The following is a 16231-nucleotide window of genomic DNA, read 5'->3' as shown; positions in this document are numbered from 1 at the left end:
AGGTGATTATGGAGAAGGATGGTCGCATCAAACAGAACATCCAATAAAGATTACTGAATAAAGAACAGAAATGGGTATACCACCTTAAGACACATACAGTAGGTCATATAAGGACATCCCATGATTACAGCTGTGCCATACCTGATGTGTTTTACACAGTACAAGGTCCGATCATTCATTACCACACATTACGGTCAAACAGAGAGCTTACATCATGTGCTTCGCCTTCTAGAGTCTTTATTTATAAGATGCTAGTTGTGTTCTTGGGAGGTTCCTTTTAGAATGGAAATGTTGGAATCCCTTGAGGATTCGGTATTGGGAGTTCGAGGGAGGTCAGTTGGTAACGGAAGCCGGAGTCGAGGGTTGGAGCTGGGTTCTGTGGTGTTCGTGTGTTGAATGGAATAAAGGATCAACCTTTTCTACATCTTGCTTATGTCCTTCATTTACACCGCTCAGAGGAGCCCATCTCACTAGTCTCACGTCCACTGTGAAAAATCTTTGAGCCCAACTACAGATTAAAGTTAGTCAGAATGAGTTAATTTATTCATCCGAGACTTGCCCATTAGCGATGGCCTTTTTTGGTAACCTGATGACTTTTTCTTGCATTCCTATCAGATGTGCCCTCCCAGTCACTAGGACACTTTAGAGGCAATTAGACAACCTACATCCACCTAAAATCTCCCCGCAGCAAGTTGCCTACAATCGCGCCACATCGCTTTTTACTCAGAAATTACCAATCGGTAATTACCATTGGCCCAGGCATGACATTATCACATCCTCTACGTGTGATGTCACAATCAGAAGTGTCCAACGCGGTGAGGGCAATCGGCTCCCTGTTTCCCTTAACTAGACTGCATTTGTCACCAGATAATATCTGGAGAAAATGCACTACAAAGAGGTTTGTTGCAGAGACCACCTTCTGATGAAGTAAGTTTCATAACACGATTCATTAGCTATCGCAGAGATGGCTGCTTTCCACCAGGGAGTTACAATGCAGGCAGAAGAGAAAGATGAATACTTGTGAAACATATACTTCCTCAGATAAAGAAGCAAACAGGTGGTCTTTCAGTCTTGAAAACTCGTACCTAAATCACAGATTTCGGAGTCCAAAGAAGACCAGATCTGTCATAGCACAAGCAGCAAGGTGAAATAAGGCAGCAAAAAATGTGTCACCATGCCGGACTGGCATGGCTCGAAGCATATTGTCTTTACACAAGGCCTTAGACGGCATGGCCCGTGTCAAGGAGAGTTTTGGACATCATGTTCCCTTGACTACACCCTCTCAAAGCCACGAACCTCCCTTTTGTGTCAAGGGTTTAAGCTGAGAACTCCCCTCTGAACATCAGGAACGTCTTTACGTCGTGGAAACATGTTTGTTTGGAGTTCCACTTCCGAAAGTCAAAGAAGAAAGAAAGAGAACCTCTTTTAGACATCAACAGTTTACTGGGGCAGGGAGGACTTAAAAATATATATGCCCTCATGTTTCACATTGCTGTGCGGTTTCTATTTAACTGATAGAATACCTAGTTGGTGTCAAAGTTTTTGACCCACAAGCCTAGCAACGGTTAGCAAGACGTTTCCATTACCAGTGCCGGCACTACAGAGAAAAAACGTTTTCTACGGGTGTAAAGTGAAACATCAATGGTATAGTGAAATTAAATTCACTACGAGAATTCCATCAGAAATTGACTTCATAAGTCAAAGAGAAAAACGACACACATTACGAAACCTACAGGTCATAAAGCAAAAGTTAAATAAAGCTACTGTAAATGTGGTGCAGAAACTTCTTTACTGATTCTACTGAGAGTTAACAATGAACTGTAGGACGAACTGCTTCTATGCTGCATTTCACATTTCTTGAATCCTTGGTTGCCATGTGGGGTCAAAGTATGCAGACATGTGTAGGTTCCAATGAAGGCTCTGATAATTATATTGTCTTATGAAAAAAAAGGGAAATGCTGAGCAGACTTAAAAAAAAAAAAAATTAAAAAAAAGTTATTCAGGCATACTGTCACATATATTCAGTAGTTTAAGGATAGTAATAAAGATCCAATGAGGGAAGAGCAGCTCTACTGATGCCACTATGGCGTGACAAGCATTACCAGAATCAAAGCACAGCGACAGTTATTTTAAAATATGGACTCTGCAAAGTGAAACATTCATTAGTTAATACAAAATATAAATAAGTCTGATATGCCAGGAGAAGTGTGGCACTTACCAATAGCATACATGGCTCTGTAGAGCAAAAAGATACTCATTGAAACTTTCTATGGGCTTCTCCTGAAGCACATAGTCGATGCGGTTGCCTCCGTTCAGCATACCAATCTTTACAGGAAGATCCTCTTCCTTGGAAAAATCCGGACTTTCTACAATCTTTTGCTCTAGGAGGGAAAAGAATTAAAAAACATATTTAGTAGGTTTGCAGTGTGGTTACGTTAACTAACACTGCTTGGTCATTAACGGTCCAGGTGATATGAGCACACAGAGAATGCAATTACAGCAGAGACAGCTGAAAGATAACCTGTATACAAGACACTGTCTTGTGCTTCCAAAATCCATAGAAAATCCCACCCCACCCCTCCCCTGGTCCCCCGTCCATCATAGACTCACATTTTACTACCAACTATAGTGATTTTTCTTGTGTTGGCTTTCTAGTCTCATGTGGACTGTTGCTTGAGTGATGGTAGGTGTGTCTGTTGCATGTGCTGCTCCCATCGTTGCCACCAGATTGCCTGGCTCCCACTCTAACCACTGCTGATGCATTAATATGGATATCGGTGCATTTGTCGACAAAAATGATCTATCGCCCTTATTAATAGAATCACCTGTTATGAACTCCACATATAACTCATTATGCAGGTACGTGGTCAGGCAGGCCCTGCGACCTAGGCCCGGTATTATGGAGAAGTGTGGCTCAATGGTTAGAGCGGCAGACCCTGATGCAGAGGTCTGGCCCGGGACCAGGGTTCAATTCCCGCCTCGGCGGCTCTTGGACTCAATTTCCCCGGACCTGATAATTCTCGCCTCGGTGCCTATTCTAATCATGGGTCCCACTCTGCAACTCTGGGCAATAGCTTGCTTAATCTCCACAGCGGCCCCAAAAGCGCTGGGATGCCTGGCTGCACCTGGGGGGTGCCCAGGAGTGGACATTTCCCAGGGAAGCCAGGAAGGGTTCCTAAACGGTATACGGACAGCGCCGGGACACCTCCGGTGGAGGTAGCTGTGCGCTTTACAAATTCTGACATTTACATTTATTGATGGGTCATAGGTGGGAGGGGGTATATCTGGCAGGCAAACAATTGGGTAGGAAACTCTTGATCCACAGATAGGCACAGTGACATTACAATAGCCAAGGAAGATTGCCCCCAATAAGGCACACATGGACAGTGGGGGTGTGCGTTCCTAAAAACACCATAAATTCAGATGCCACATGAGTTAGGAACACTTAGCCAACCAACTAGAAAAAACGCGCTCCCCATGTCGGACATCTGGACAAATTCACCACTCACTGGTCACAGCGTGTCCACGTAGGTCAAGACCCACCTGTAGTACCCACTGACCATTAATTTACAACCCAAAGGCAGCAACCAACATTCATCACCATATAGGGTACGTCGGAAATCTTTTATGGCTGTTGCAATATTGTATTTAAAGAAGCTTCAAACTTGATGTAAATGGAGACCGGACTCAGATCTACTTCCTTTAACTGTTCTCACGGCCGAACTGTTTAATTAAACAAACTGTTCCTGTTTTGTCAAATGCCTTCTGTCTTCTGTTTTTTTAAGGAAATCCAATTCGAGCAACATTTTGGCACACCAAATAGGAAGATTGGGACCTTGTACCCGACTGCAGCCGAAGAAATGTGACCCCTCCGAATAGGTTCACGTTGCGCAAAAAGAAAGGTGGCAGACGCCGCAACTGATTGGAAGTTCTGCTAAATCCCTGTGGCGGAGGGCAGTCCTGAAGCAGCCATCACAGAGGTTAAGAAACTACATCCGAATCTAACAAGTCTAAAAGCATTTGGCGTATGGCAAACTAGGAAGAAACGTAAAAAGATAACCTAAGTGTCCTGTCACTCATGGGGTCTGGCATATTATCTATTTTATATGTCCCAACTGTAACAGTCGTAAGGTGGCCTCAAAGGCATTCCTGTGAAAGTCACCTTTGTTCGATAGCGGACCGCTAGCTTAGGTGAATATAGTGTAAATCTGTGTATAGCCCTTGATAACTCTCAGGACGTTGATTTTATTACATAGCTAATCCTGATTGGGCGGAGTTTACAGATCAGTCTCATAGTTTTTCAGTTCAACGGTTTCCCAGACCTAAAGTGATTTCTTAACACCCGTAGTACCTGGAGGGAGTGTGTGAGGTGCATCTAGCTTGACCCTGTGCGCTACAGGGCATAATTCATATAGGGAAAACTTGGACCCGGGAAGCTGGGAATAACTCATGTGTGGCCAAGAGGGGCTGGTGATTCCAGATTATTACTAAATGGTGTCTATGATTACCACCTTCGGCAAGAAGCGGATAGTGGCTGTTTATCCAGCTCACTTAGGAACATGTTCCATGCTAGTCTTCTCTTGCTAGAGCATTGTTAGACGGCGACCCGGAGGGTCGGCCGAATACTGGGGGAGAGGCCTCCGATGAGGGCCGTCTCCGGCGATCGTACAGACAAGTCACTTCCCTCCCCACAGATAGACACCACACAAGGATGAGATCAACACTCTTTATATAGGGTTCTTGCGGCAAGGTTATCAGCGGTACAGGAGATTCAGGACTCGAGGGTCCTCTCAATTCTAGTCTCTGTAGGGAAAGGGGGTAGCGGGACAGTCTTGGTACCGGATCGGTACAGGGGGTGGCAGGAGGGAAGCTCACAATCCTCGAGCTTAGGAGTCTGCAAGGTCGGGCCGCGGCAGCGCCAGCCGGCTAGGAGGAAGGTCTACAACGAAGGGGCCGCGGCAGCGCCAGCAGGCCGAGGCGATGGTTCAAATGGCAGAGGGCCGCGGCAGCGCCAGCAGGCCAAGATGATGGTTCACGTTGCAGAGGGCCGCGGCAGCGGCAGCAGGCCAAGATGATGGTTCACGTTGCAGAGGGCCGCGGCAGCGCCAGCAGGCCAAGATGATGGTTTTCACGAGGCTGAGGGCCGTGGCAGCGCCAGCAGGCCGAGATGATGGTTTCACGAGGCAGAGGGCCGCGGCAGCGCCAGCAGGCCAAGACGAAGGGTTCACAGGGCAGGGCTGCGGCAGCGCCAGCAGTCCGTCAAGGATGAGTTCTTCTCGGTGTCTCTCGACTCCAGGATACAACTCCCTTCCTGGTCTGGGGCTGCCCCAGTTATAGGTCTGGTCCCCTTTGATGTCCGGACCCTCGCGCCTGGAGGTCGGGAGGTCCGGAATGAGGGAGTCCCGACACCCAGCAGGGGGGTGGAGCCAGCACCCAGGGAGGCCGGGGGTGATCGACACCTGGCGGAGGAGAGCCGTTGACGCCTCCTTCTTTCATTGACCTGCCAAGTAGTCTCTTTACCTCCTGTGTGGAGGTTGGTGCCTCGATGTCGGGGCCTGGCCAGGCCCAGGGTTGGGGTCGAGTCGAGGCCACGTGGCCTCGTGCTGTAGTGTCCAAAGATGGCTGCCGGGCCGGGGCCATGGTGCTGACGGGGACCAGGGCCAGCCGGTACGGGAGGGTTCAGGAGCTGGAGTCCCGTTGTGGATGGGTTGTGGGTTACCTCGGGGGGTTGCCGGGGTGGCTCTTGCTGGGGATTCAGAGAGAGCCGGGGTCCGGGCCCTGTTGTGCGGAGGGGGGACGGCCCGGCTACGAGGCCTGTCCAACATGCGTCCCCCCGGCTGAAGGCAGGGAGAGTCAGCCATCCTCTTGGGGACTCTCCTCGTCGAGGCGGAAAAAGCGTGACAGGCCGTCTGCGTTGGCGTGGTCCTGGCCTGGACGATGCTCCACAGTGAAGTCCATCCCCTGTAGGGAGATGGACCAGCGCAACAGTTTCGGGTTTTCCCCCCGCATCTGCATCAGCCATTGCAGGGGTCGGTGGTCTGTCTGCACCCGAAAGGGGGTGCCGAAGAGGTAGGGCCGGAGCTTCTTGAGGGCCCATACTACGGCGAAGGCCTCCCTCTCGATGGTGCTCCAGCGCTGTTCCCGGGCCAGCAGGCGTCGGCTGATGAATGCCACTGGCTGATCGACTCCCTCGGTGTTGAGTTGGGAGAGGACGGCCCCCACGCCATGATCGGAGGCGTCCGTCTGTACGATGAATTCCCGGCCGTAGTCGGGAGCCTGGAGCATGGGGGCAGTGCACATGGCGGCCTTCAGCTTCTCGAAGGCCGATTGGCAGTCCGGAGTCCAGTTGACTGTTTTGGGGTTCTTCTTGGATGTGAGCTCCGTGAGGGGCCCCACGATGCTGCCATAGTCCTTCACAAACCGCCGGTAGTACCCGGTGAGTCCCAGGAAGGCCCGGACCTCGGTTTGGGTCGTAGGGGGTTGCCAGGCCTGGATGGCCGCGATCTTGAGCTGGAGGGGGGCCACCAGACCGCTTCCCACTTGGTGTCCTAGGTAGGTCACGGACCCTTGGCCAACCTGACATTTGCTGGCCTTGATGGTGAGCCCAGCCTGCTGGAGGGCGTGTAGAACTTCCCGCAGGTGGCGGAGGTGGTCGGTCCAGTGGTGACTGTACACAGCGATGTCGTCCAGGTAGGCGGCGCTGAATTCTTCGAGGCCCGCCAGTACCTGGTTCACGAGTCGTTGAAATGTTGCCGGAGCGTTTTTCATGCCGAATGGCATCACCCTGAAGTGGTAGTGACCGTCCGGGGTAGAGAAGGCGGATCGTTCTTGGGCCCTGGGGGTGAGGCCGATTTGCCAGTAGCCCGCTGTTAAATCGAAGATGCTCAGGTAGCGGGCGGCCCCCATACGGTCAATTAGCTCATCTGTCCGGGGGATGGAGTGAGCGTCGGTCCTGGTAACGGCATTCAGTCCCCGGTAGTCCACACAGAACCGGAGCTCAGGGGCAACGCCCGGGGCGGCGGCCTTGGGGACCAGGACGACTGGGCTGGCCCAGGGGCTGTCAGAAGGTTCGATCACTCCCAGTGTCAGCATCTTGGACACCTCGGTCTGGATGCAGGCGCGCACCCGATCTGGTACGCGGTACGCCCTGTGGCGAATAGGGGGGCTGTCCCCGGTGTCCACATCGTGAAGGCACCAGGGGGTGACCCCAGGGGTGAGAGAGAACAAGGATGCGAATCGTGTCAGGAGAGCTTGACAGTCTTGGCGTTGCTCCGGGGACAAGGCCTCGGAGAGTCTGACCCCTTCCACGGAGCCATCCTGCTCGAGGGTCCTCAGCAGGTCCGGAAGGGGCTCGGAGTCTTCTTCCGTCCCATTATCGGTAGCCATCAGGAGGCTGAGTTCTGAGCGTACAAAATGGGGCTTGAGTCTGTTGGCGTGGAGGACCCGCAGGGGGTTCCGGGAAGTTTCCATGTCGATTAAGTAGGTGACGGGCCCCTTGCGCTCGATCACCTTGAAGGGTCCGGACCATTTGTCCTGTAGGGCACAGGGTTCAACCGGGGACATCACCCAGACCTGCTGTCCCGGCTCGAACTCAAGGGAGGAGGCGTGCTGATCATACCATTTCTTCATGTCTTCCTGACTGGCTTCAAGGTTGACTTTGGCGATCTCCCTGAATCGCCGGGTCTGGTTGCGAAGGGCCAAGAGATATTTGTATACATCCGGGGGAGTTTTCTGGGGGGGCCTCTCCCAACCTTCTTTGACTAGGCTGAGGGGACCCCGGATGGGGTGCCCGTACAGGAGTTCAAATCGGCTGAAGCCTAGGGATTTTTGAGGGACCTCTCGGTAGGCGAACAGGAGGCACGGGAGTAGCACGTCCCACTGGCGAAGGAGGGGCTCTTCTAGTCCCATGATCATTCCTTTGAGAGTGCGGTTAAACCGCTCGACCAATCCATTTCCTTGCGGGTGATAGGGGGTCGTGAATTTGTAGGTGACCCCGCACTGTTGCCAGAGAGACTTCATGTATTTCGAGATGAAGTTCGTGCCCCTGTCGCTGACGACTTCCCGGGGAAAGCCCACCCGGGACAAGATCCCCATCAGGGCTCGGCCTACCACAGGCGCCGTCACGGTTCGAAGAGGAATGGCCTCGGGATAGCGGGTGGCGTGGTCCACCAGGACCAGGATGAACCGGTGTCCTTGGGCTGTTCGGGGGTCCAGGGGCCCCACAATGTCTATTCCCACCCGTTGGAACGGGGTGGTGACGACGGGAAAAGGCTGCAAGGGTGCTTTGGTTTTTCGGCCACTTTTTCCGCTGGCCTGGCAGGTGGGGCAGGCCTTGCAGTGGTTGGTGATATCCTTTCGCATTCGGGGCCAGTAAAAGTGGGTCACCAGGCGGTCGTACGTTTTGTCCTGTCCCAGGTGTCCGGCAAGGGGTACATCGTGGGCTAAGTTCAAGAGGAAATCTCTGAAGCGGAGGGGCACCACCAGCACCCGACTGGCCCCCAGTTCTGCAATCCTTTGCTCACTGTAGAGCAGGTCATTGTCCCAGTAGATCCAGTGGGCCCCCGAGGTGTCCCCTGCGCTCTGGGCAAGGGCTTGCTGCCGGAGTCCCTCGAGGGAGGGACAGGTTCTTTGTTCTTGTCGGAATTGTTCCTGGGTGGGACCCCCCTCTTGACGCCACTGGGCCAGGTCGGGGAGGTCCTGGAGCCGACCGGGTCCTTCTTCGGTTTGGGCCGGGGGACTTGCTTCTGGGGTGGCCTCCTCTGGGACAATCGCGGGAGGAGGCTCCGGCCACTCGGGTTCCTCTGGACTGGGGACGGCACGGGCGGTCATGGACCGGGTCGTGGCACAGACCCATTCGGGGAGGCCCAGCATCCCCAGGTGCTCTCTCCGTTCGACTGCTGCCCAGGGAAAACTTTCGAGATCGTTCCCCAGGAGGAAATCCACGGGGGCATCATCGCGGACAGTCACTTTCAGCATCCCTGATACTCCTCCCCATTTGAAGGGGACGTAGGCCATTTGACATAGACTTTCTGAGTTGTCGGCCGACCGGACAGGGCAAAGAATGTTCGGCAAGATCTGGTCCGGGGCCACCAGATGACAGCGGACCGCGGTCACACTGGCCCCGGTGTCGCGGAGGGCTTCAGCCCGGCGGCCATTAATGTTGACCCACTGGCTGTACTTCTGCGTGTTGGCGGGAAGGGGGGCCCGAGGGATCAGGTCTCGTTCCCCTAAGCAAACCAGGGACATGGCGGCCGGTTCCCACTCAGGCTGGTCGGTTTCGTACTCTTCTTGGTCTTCTGGGGTTTGCTCTTCCCCAGGGCTGCAGCAGCGACCTGGCGGGGTATAGTGTTTGGGTTCTTTGGGAAGTTGGGATCATTGGCGTAGTGGCCGGGTCGCTGGCATCGGTGGCAAGTAATGTTGGCTCGGAAGCCTGGTCGCATCGGGGGGTTTCCCCTGCCGGGCGGGGGGTTGCTTGCGGGAGTCACCGGGCCGGTGTCCCTACCCCGACCCTGGCCTCCTCCTCCACGGGGGCGATGGGGCCCTTGGGCAGTTCTGTTCGGTTCGCTGGGTCCGTTTCGGCCAACTCGGGTGCTTTCCCATCGGTCAGCTTCGGCGGCGAGTTGCCGAGGTTCCGTTAGTTTACTGTCCAGGAGGTGCTGCCTGAGTTCGATGAAGCAGTTGTTAGAAAGGTGCTCCCACACAATAAGGTCAAAGAGCTGCTCGTAGGTGGTCACGTTGCTGCCCTTGATCCACCCCTCGAAGGCCCGGCTAAAGAAGTTCACGTACTCCACCCACGTTGTACCCGGGATCCGTTTGCAGTCGCGGAACCGCTGGCGGTACATCTCGGGTGTGAGTCCGTATCGAGTGAGGAGGGCGGCTTTCATGTGGTCGAAGGATGTCATCAGATGGTCCGGGAGTTGCAGCAGGGCGTCTCGCCCTTCGTTGACAAACCTCCCCCATAACCCGGCTCCCCAGTCGCTCCGGGGAATCCGGTGGGAGGTCATGGCTACCTCGTACGCTTTGAACCATTGCTGGATATCATCGTTCTTGTAGTACTCTCTGACGACATCTTTGGGTATGTGGACCTTGGGGTCTGTAGGGGCAGGAGTGTTCGTGCGCTCGGGGACCCCGAGCTCCTTGTTCTGCTTCCGAATCTCTAGTTCTTTGAGGTTGCGCTCATGTTCGTAGGCTAGCTTCTTCTCTTCTAGCTCTCTCTGCCTTTGTTTCTCTTCTCGCTCCTCTCGGAGCCGTAAGTGTTCCAACGTTATTTTTTGTTCCGCCAATTTGAGCTCTCCATCTAAGCGAAGTCGTGCCAGTTCTAATTCATGGAGCCTGCTTTTTTCCCGTTCCCGGACCTCTTCTGGGGAGAGACCCGATCTTCTTTCTTCCGTCGGCGTGGGGCTTGTTTCGGGTGTCTCGTGGCTTCGTGTTTGGGGTACGGTCGTACCCGTCTCCGCCCAAGATTCCAGGGCTCGTTTGAAGTCCTCTTTCGTGCTCAGTCCTGTGGTTGAAATGCCTAATTCTATGCAAAATTGTTTCAGTTCTCTGTGGTTGTATTCTTCTAGCTTCTCCATCTGGAATTTTTCCGTTGTTCCGCTCTCTTTTGTTGCCATGGTGGTTGTGTGTCGTGGGGCGAGTGGCCCTCTGTACGATTATGCGTAGGTTCGGATCCCACCGCTGCCACCAATGTTAGACGGCGACCCGGAGGGTCGGCCGAATACTGGGGGAGAGGCCTCCGATGAGGGCCGTCTCCGGTGATCGTACAGACAAGTCACTTCCCTCCCCACAGATAGACACCACACAAGGATGAGATCAACACTCTTTATATAGGGTTCTTGCGGCAAGGTTATCAGCGGTACAGGAGATTCAGGACTCGAGGGTCCTCTTAATTCTAGTCTCTGTAGGGAAAGGGGGTAGCGGGACAGTCTTGGTACCGGATCGGTACAGGGGGTGGCAGGAGGGAAGCTCACAATCCTCGAGCTTAGGAGTCTGCAAGGTCGGGCCGCGGCAGCGCCAGCCGGCTAGGAGGAAGGTCTACAATGAAGGGGCCGCGGCAGCGCCAGCAGGCCGAGGCGATGGTTCAAATGGCAGAGGGCCGCGGCAGCGCCAGCAGGCCAAGATGATGGTTCACGTTGCAGAGGGCCGCGGCAGCGCCAGCAGGCCAAGACGAAGGGTTCACAGGGCAGGGCTGCGGCAGCGCCAGCAGTCCGTCAAGGATGAGTTCTTCTCGGTGTCTCTCGACTCCAGGATACAACTCCCTTCCTGGTGTGGGGCTGCCCCAGTTATAGGTCTGGTCCCCTTTGATGTCCGGACCCTCGCGCCTGGAGGTCGGGAGGTCCGGAATGAGGGAGTCCCGACACCCAGCAGGGGGGTGGAGCCAGCGCCCAGGGAGGCCGGGGGTGATCGACACCTGGCGGAGGAGAGCCGTTGACGCCTCCTTCTTTCATTGACCTGCCAAGTGGTCTCTTTACCTCCTGTGTGGAGGTTGGTGCCTCGATGTCGGGGCCTGGCCAGGCCCAGGGTTGGGGTCGAGTCGAGGCCACGTGGCCTCGTGCTGTAGTGTCCAAAGATGGCTGCCGGGCTGGGGCCATGGTGCTGACGGGGACCAGGGCCAGCCGGTACGGGAGGGTTCAGGAGCTGGAGTCCCGTTGTGGACGGGTTGTGGGTTACCTCGGGGGGTTGCCGGGGTGGCTCTTGCTGGGGATTCAGGGAGAGCCGGGATCCGGGCCCTGTTGTGCGGAGGGGGGACGGCCCGGCTACGAGGCCTGTCCAACAAGCATAAATTGCAATGAATAACTACGTTTCTTTTTTTGATAAAGTAATTTTTTCTGTTGACAGTTACTGAAATGTGTTGTTGTACGTCATGATATTGCCTTGATTGTTTTTGAAAACTTTATCACGTGACAATTTGAGTTCATGCGGGTTTTATTCCAAAATATAGCAAATTCGCCCTGTATTACAATATTACATATGTAGTCTTATCTTGTTTTACTGTAAGGCTTGTTTGAACTGTTTTAATGTAAAAAGTGCAAGAGCTGAGCTCAGAGTACGTAATTTTGTAAGAGTGCATCACCCACAAATTGCCCCTATGATTTCACAAACCAAAATTAGGATGACGTCATATTGAACTGTATTATCCAAAGAACTAAAATTGTCATGGATTCCCCACTAAAGCACATGGAGACTAGGTTCCTCAAATAAATAAAAATACTTCATAAATGTTGCAACGAGTGGCATTTACACACGAAGGAACACACATTTCCCTGGCCTAAGGAGGGAGAGAACATTTAACATAAACACAATTGAGCACACAAAAACACACATACAAACCAGCAATTCAGGTCAGAAAAGGGACAAAAGGGAGGTAGTGTTAGAACTGTAGGACATCTTGGAAGAGGGTAAATCTGATAATACCCCTATGCCAATAGCAAGTAAGGCATTGGTACCTCCCCCACCGTATGCAGACATGGACGTACTCACACCAGCTCTCCCTGCATTAAGATATTCAAACACAATAGTAGTAGAAGCCGACAAACACCGCCCCCCTGGACCCCTGCCAAGCCCCCCAGCTCCCCCCCTCCCACCCCTCATTGGAAGAAGGTCAGACAGATCCAAGCCCAATAAATCTAAAAGCAAGCAAGCCCAGACTCCGCCAGCACAGCCCATGTCTCTAGTCAAGATCCCCAAAAGCTCAACTTCCCGTTCACCAAACTCAACACACCACACCTGCAAGGAAGGTAAAATATCCATTCCCACTAGGTCAAGTGAGCGCAAAAGTGAAAGCAGTAGACTCGCATCTATTTAACCTTATTGGAATTGACCAGTCTATCCATGTGAGGATTGTTAGTCATGGCCTCTCTCCTACATCCTATAATCTACTCTCACATTGTCACCATAAGGTCCTCTCACTGTAGTCATCCTTTCTCTAAACCAAATACTGTCCTTACTAAACGGCCTTGTATAACCCATATCACTAAAACTCTGTGACCAACCACTCAACCACCTATGGGGTCACCAGTCTCATCAATCTACAACGTAACATACAATTTGCACTTCAGATGCTTTGCAAGCCATGGCTATCTTTGATTCCCAGATGAAATTCTGCGCCAAAATGTACAGAGCACTTCACAAACCTTGAGTTAGGAAGAACTGTTGCAGGATGGGCTTTGCCAGTCTCTCAATCAAACGTTATCTCAGCCTCTTGACTGCGGAAGAACCCATGCTTTAATTGGACTCCTCGTCCTGGCACAATGCCACCCTCTCTTTCCAAGTATTTTGAAAACGTCTGCTTTGCATGCTTTTCTTGATGTCACTGGTGTAGTTCAAGATTTACAGATCCATGCCTAAGCTGATCCTGGTGGTCACACGCTGAGGGGACAAGCCAATGCATTCTTGGCTTGGAATTGCCCCTGCTTGGCGTGCTATTCAACTCCAGTGACTTTAGGATTATTGGCTGCCATTAGAACCACAGAGGTGCTTTCTCCACTCTACCATTCTGCAACTATGTTTATCTCACTTTGTTCAGATGTATGTTGTATTCTAAACCTGTACCATACCATGTTTTCAATATTTTTATGTTTTTCGTGCAGAAATCGTTATAGTTATTTTGACGTCATACTCAACTAAGCAATTCCTAAAGGATTTCTGTAAAGCACTCAGATGCTTTCCGTGGCCTTGTTTGTGATAACAGAAATGCGAATAAACCAGCACAAAATTCTCAGAGTGAACGACACATTTTTGACAGAATGTTCTGCGCCCTCATGCACACAACACAGCATCAATGCACTATAATTGGGATTGTGATACAGCCCACCATAACTACATTTAACACCCTACTGATTAATAGATGGCCATTTTCCTTGTTCAATATGAAAAAAACGGTAAAAACCTAAGGCTCAGTTTTTAAAGGGCAAGCCTAACTATATATTTGAAAAACCTTCACCTTAATTGAGACCCAAATGGGCATCATAGTGGACCCTTTCTAATGCACACCTCATACCAAAGAGAACACATGTTCCTTGGGCTCTCCACCCTTCAAACTGTAAGAGACGCATCACAACAGTCTCAAAAAGATATAAAATTCCTCAAATCAAGCAGCCAGAAAATCAAGACCACTGTAGAAATGCACACTCAGGACAACTCAGACCACTTAAAGACCACACAAATAACAAAACATGCAGTTAATACATGTTGCTAACAGTTACAAATGTTGGTGACAGTTATTGTACCATATTGGCATAAGACCCGGCTATCAGGGAAAAGTCTAAATAGGGGGCAAAGTTACCCCAAACCTCTGCCGCCCAGATATTTGAACATTAGCCTACTAGACTTAGCATTCTGCCTCCTGCGCTGATGACACCACAGGCTGACATCAACACAAGGAGTATAGTCTAAGAATGAATCCAGTGAAAACTGGCAAAATAAAAAAACAAGCATTTACAATGCAACGGTTGCGCATTTGGAAAATTTAGAGCTATTGGCAATGTAAATGACAATGCCATTTATTTATCTGTTTTCAAACCAACACATAAATACAAATTTTGTCATTTACAATGCCAATAGCTCAAACTTTTCCAAAGGCGAAACCGTTGCATTGTAAATGCTTGTTTAAATATGGGGACCATTATAGACACGCTGCTATTGGAAAACAAAAGATCTTGCAAGCAATTGTGCATGCTCTGTCTTAGGCGATACATAAGAGACAAAAAATGAACATCTAACGGGGCACCCGAATTGCAGGCAAAATAAACAACTGGTATGTCTTTTTAATGTCAAAAATAAACAAAACACACTTTGACCCACTGAAGAGAAAAGAGCTATTTTAGGCTGCTTTGAACAATGTGCACAGACTTTGAACTCCTTCCATACCCTGCTGCACCAGTTAATGGAACTCAGATGGGCCTTACAGTATGACTGAGGCTGGTGTTTTGGCTACATAGCTTCTACACCATTAAAAATAACATGTTGGTGCCTCCGTCATTGGCTACTCACAAAGACCTGCCTTATGGCTTCTAACACACTTACTGTCCACCAATGTGTAACACTGTGCATGGGCTCCTTCTAATTGAAGGAAGAAGTAGTAATCAAGAGGGGGTGCTCTGCAAATACGAGCTAATAGCACAAAGGACTGTTTCTAGTAGTGGGGTGGGCAAGCCTATGAGAGATGGTATTGCACATGGCGTTAAGTCAGTTATGTAGCACACTTTGCGAATGCAACCGCTACAAGCTAGGTATCCTCTACTACTGCCTATGCCAGGGCCCTGCAGAAGTATCTCTCATATCCTGGTTGAAGAACCTGGGCTCCTCCCTCTGTTAGCGTCATGCTCTGGTGCTCATTGGAATCTTCATGGCAACCCAACCTCTTTCAACATGTAGGGCAATGCACATACAGGAACAGGGGAACTGTGCACCTATGCTAGCAAAATAGCTCAGCGAGTTAATACACTTGCTGCCTCCATGTATATAGGTACCTGGCATACCCTGCCGCTACACCTGTGTTAGTGAGTTGTCAATGTATACTACAACTATATAACAGTACAGGGAACCATACCTACAGGGAGAGACTATTAGTTAGAAGCTATAATTTACTTAGAGTGTGACTGCACAATTTCCGAACAACTGTAGAAATCTGGGGGTTTACACTGAATTTGGGAAATATACTCTCTTCTGCCCAAGATATGTGCAAGTAGTATGTACTGGGCGGCGTGCGATAGGATTTCCACACACCTAGACAAGTAGAATTTTTGAACACTTCTACACCTCTGCGCATCCAAGCACCAATTCAAAATTTGACTAAACCATGCCTTACGTATCGCCTTTTAACTTTAAGAAACTGCACAGGAAAAACACTGCATATTCATATTTACTATCTATGTGTCTCAACCCAATTAATTCATAACGGATGGAACATGTGCGATTCCTTAATCTCACACGTTTTATAGGCAAAACAAAAGATCTAACTTTCCTATGCCAACGCATGTAAACACAAATGTTAACAAATGCTGTTCATCATATTAAAACCTGCCCTAAGACTCTGGAAAAAATAGAAAACCAGGTGTCTGAATATAATGTATAAACATAAAAAATGAATGTCAAACTGTGTAAAGACTTTATGGACTTTTGAGATAAAAAACACATGCAATACAGTTAAGTACTCACCGGAAGGCGGAAAGATGAACTAAACAACCAACTGCATGAGGTATAAGAATAGCACTTCACTGGCTGAAGCCAA

General features: G+C 50.7%; 1 protein-coding gene across 1 annotated transcript in view; it reads right to left on the bottom strand.

Annotated features, from left to right (window-relative positions):
* The window catches only part of SEC23IP (SEC23 interacting protein), a 374919-nt gene that overhangs the window by 67679 nt on the left and 291009 nt on the right, over positions 1-16231 (bottom strand). The window contains exon 17 of the mRNA XM_078643931.1: positions 2219-2381. Within this exon, the coding sequence (XP_078500057.1) occupies positions 2219-2381 (163 nt within the window). The remainder of the gene's footprint in view (positions 1-2218; positions 2382-16231) is intronic.

This window comes from Lissotriton helveticus, chromosome 5_1 (genome assembly GCF_964261635.1).
Source record: "Lissotriton helveticus chromosome 5_1, aLisHel1.1, whole genome shotgun sequence".
NCBI classification, from domain to species: Eukaryota; Metazoa; Chordata; class Amphibia; order Caudata; family Salamandridae; genus Lissotriton; species Lissotriton helveticus.
The sequence above is the reverse complement of the archived record's forward strand: the minus strand, read 5'-3'. Positions and strand labels throughout refer to the sequence as shown.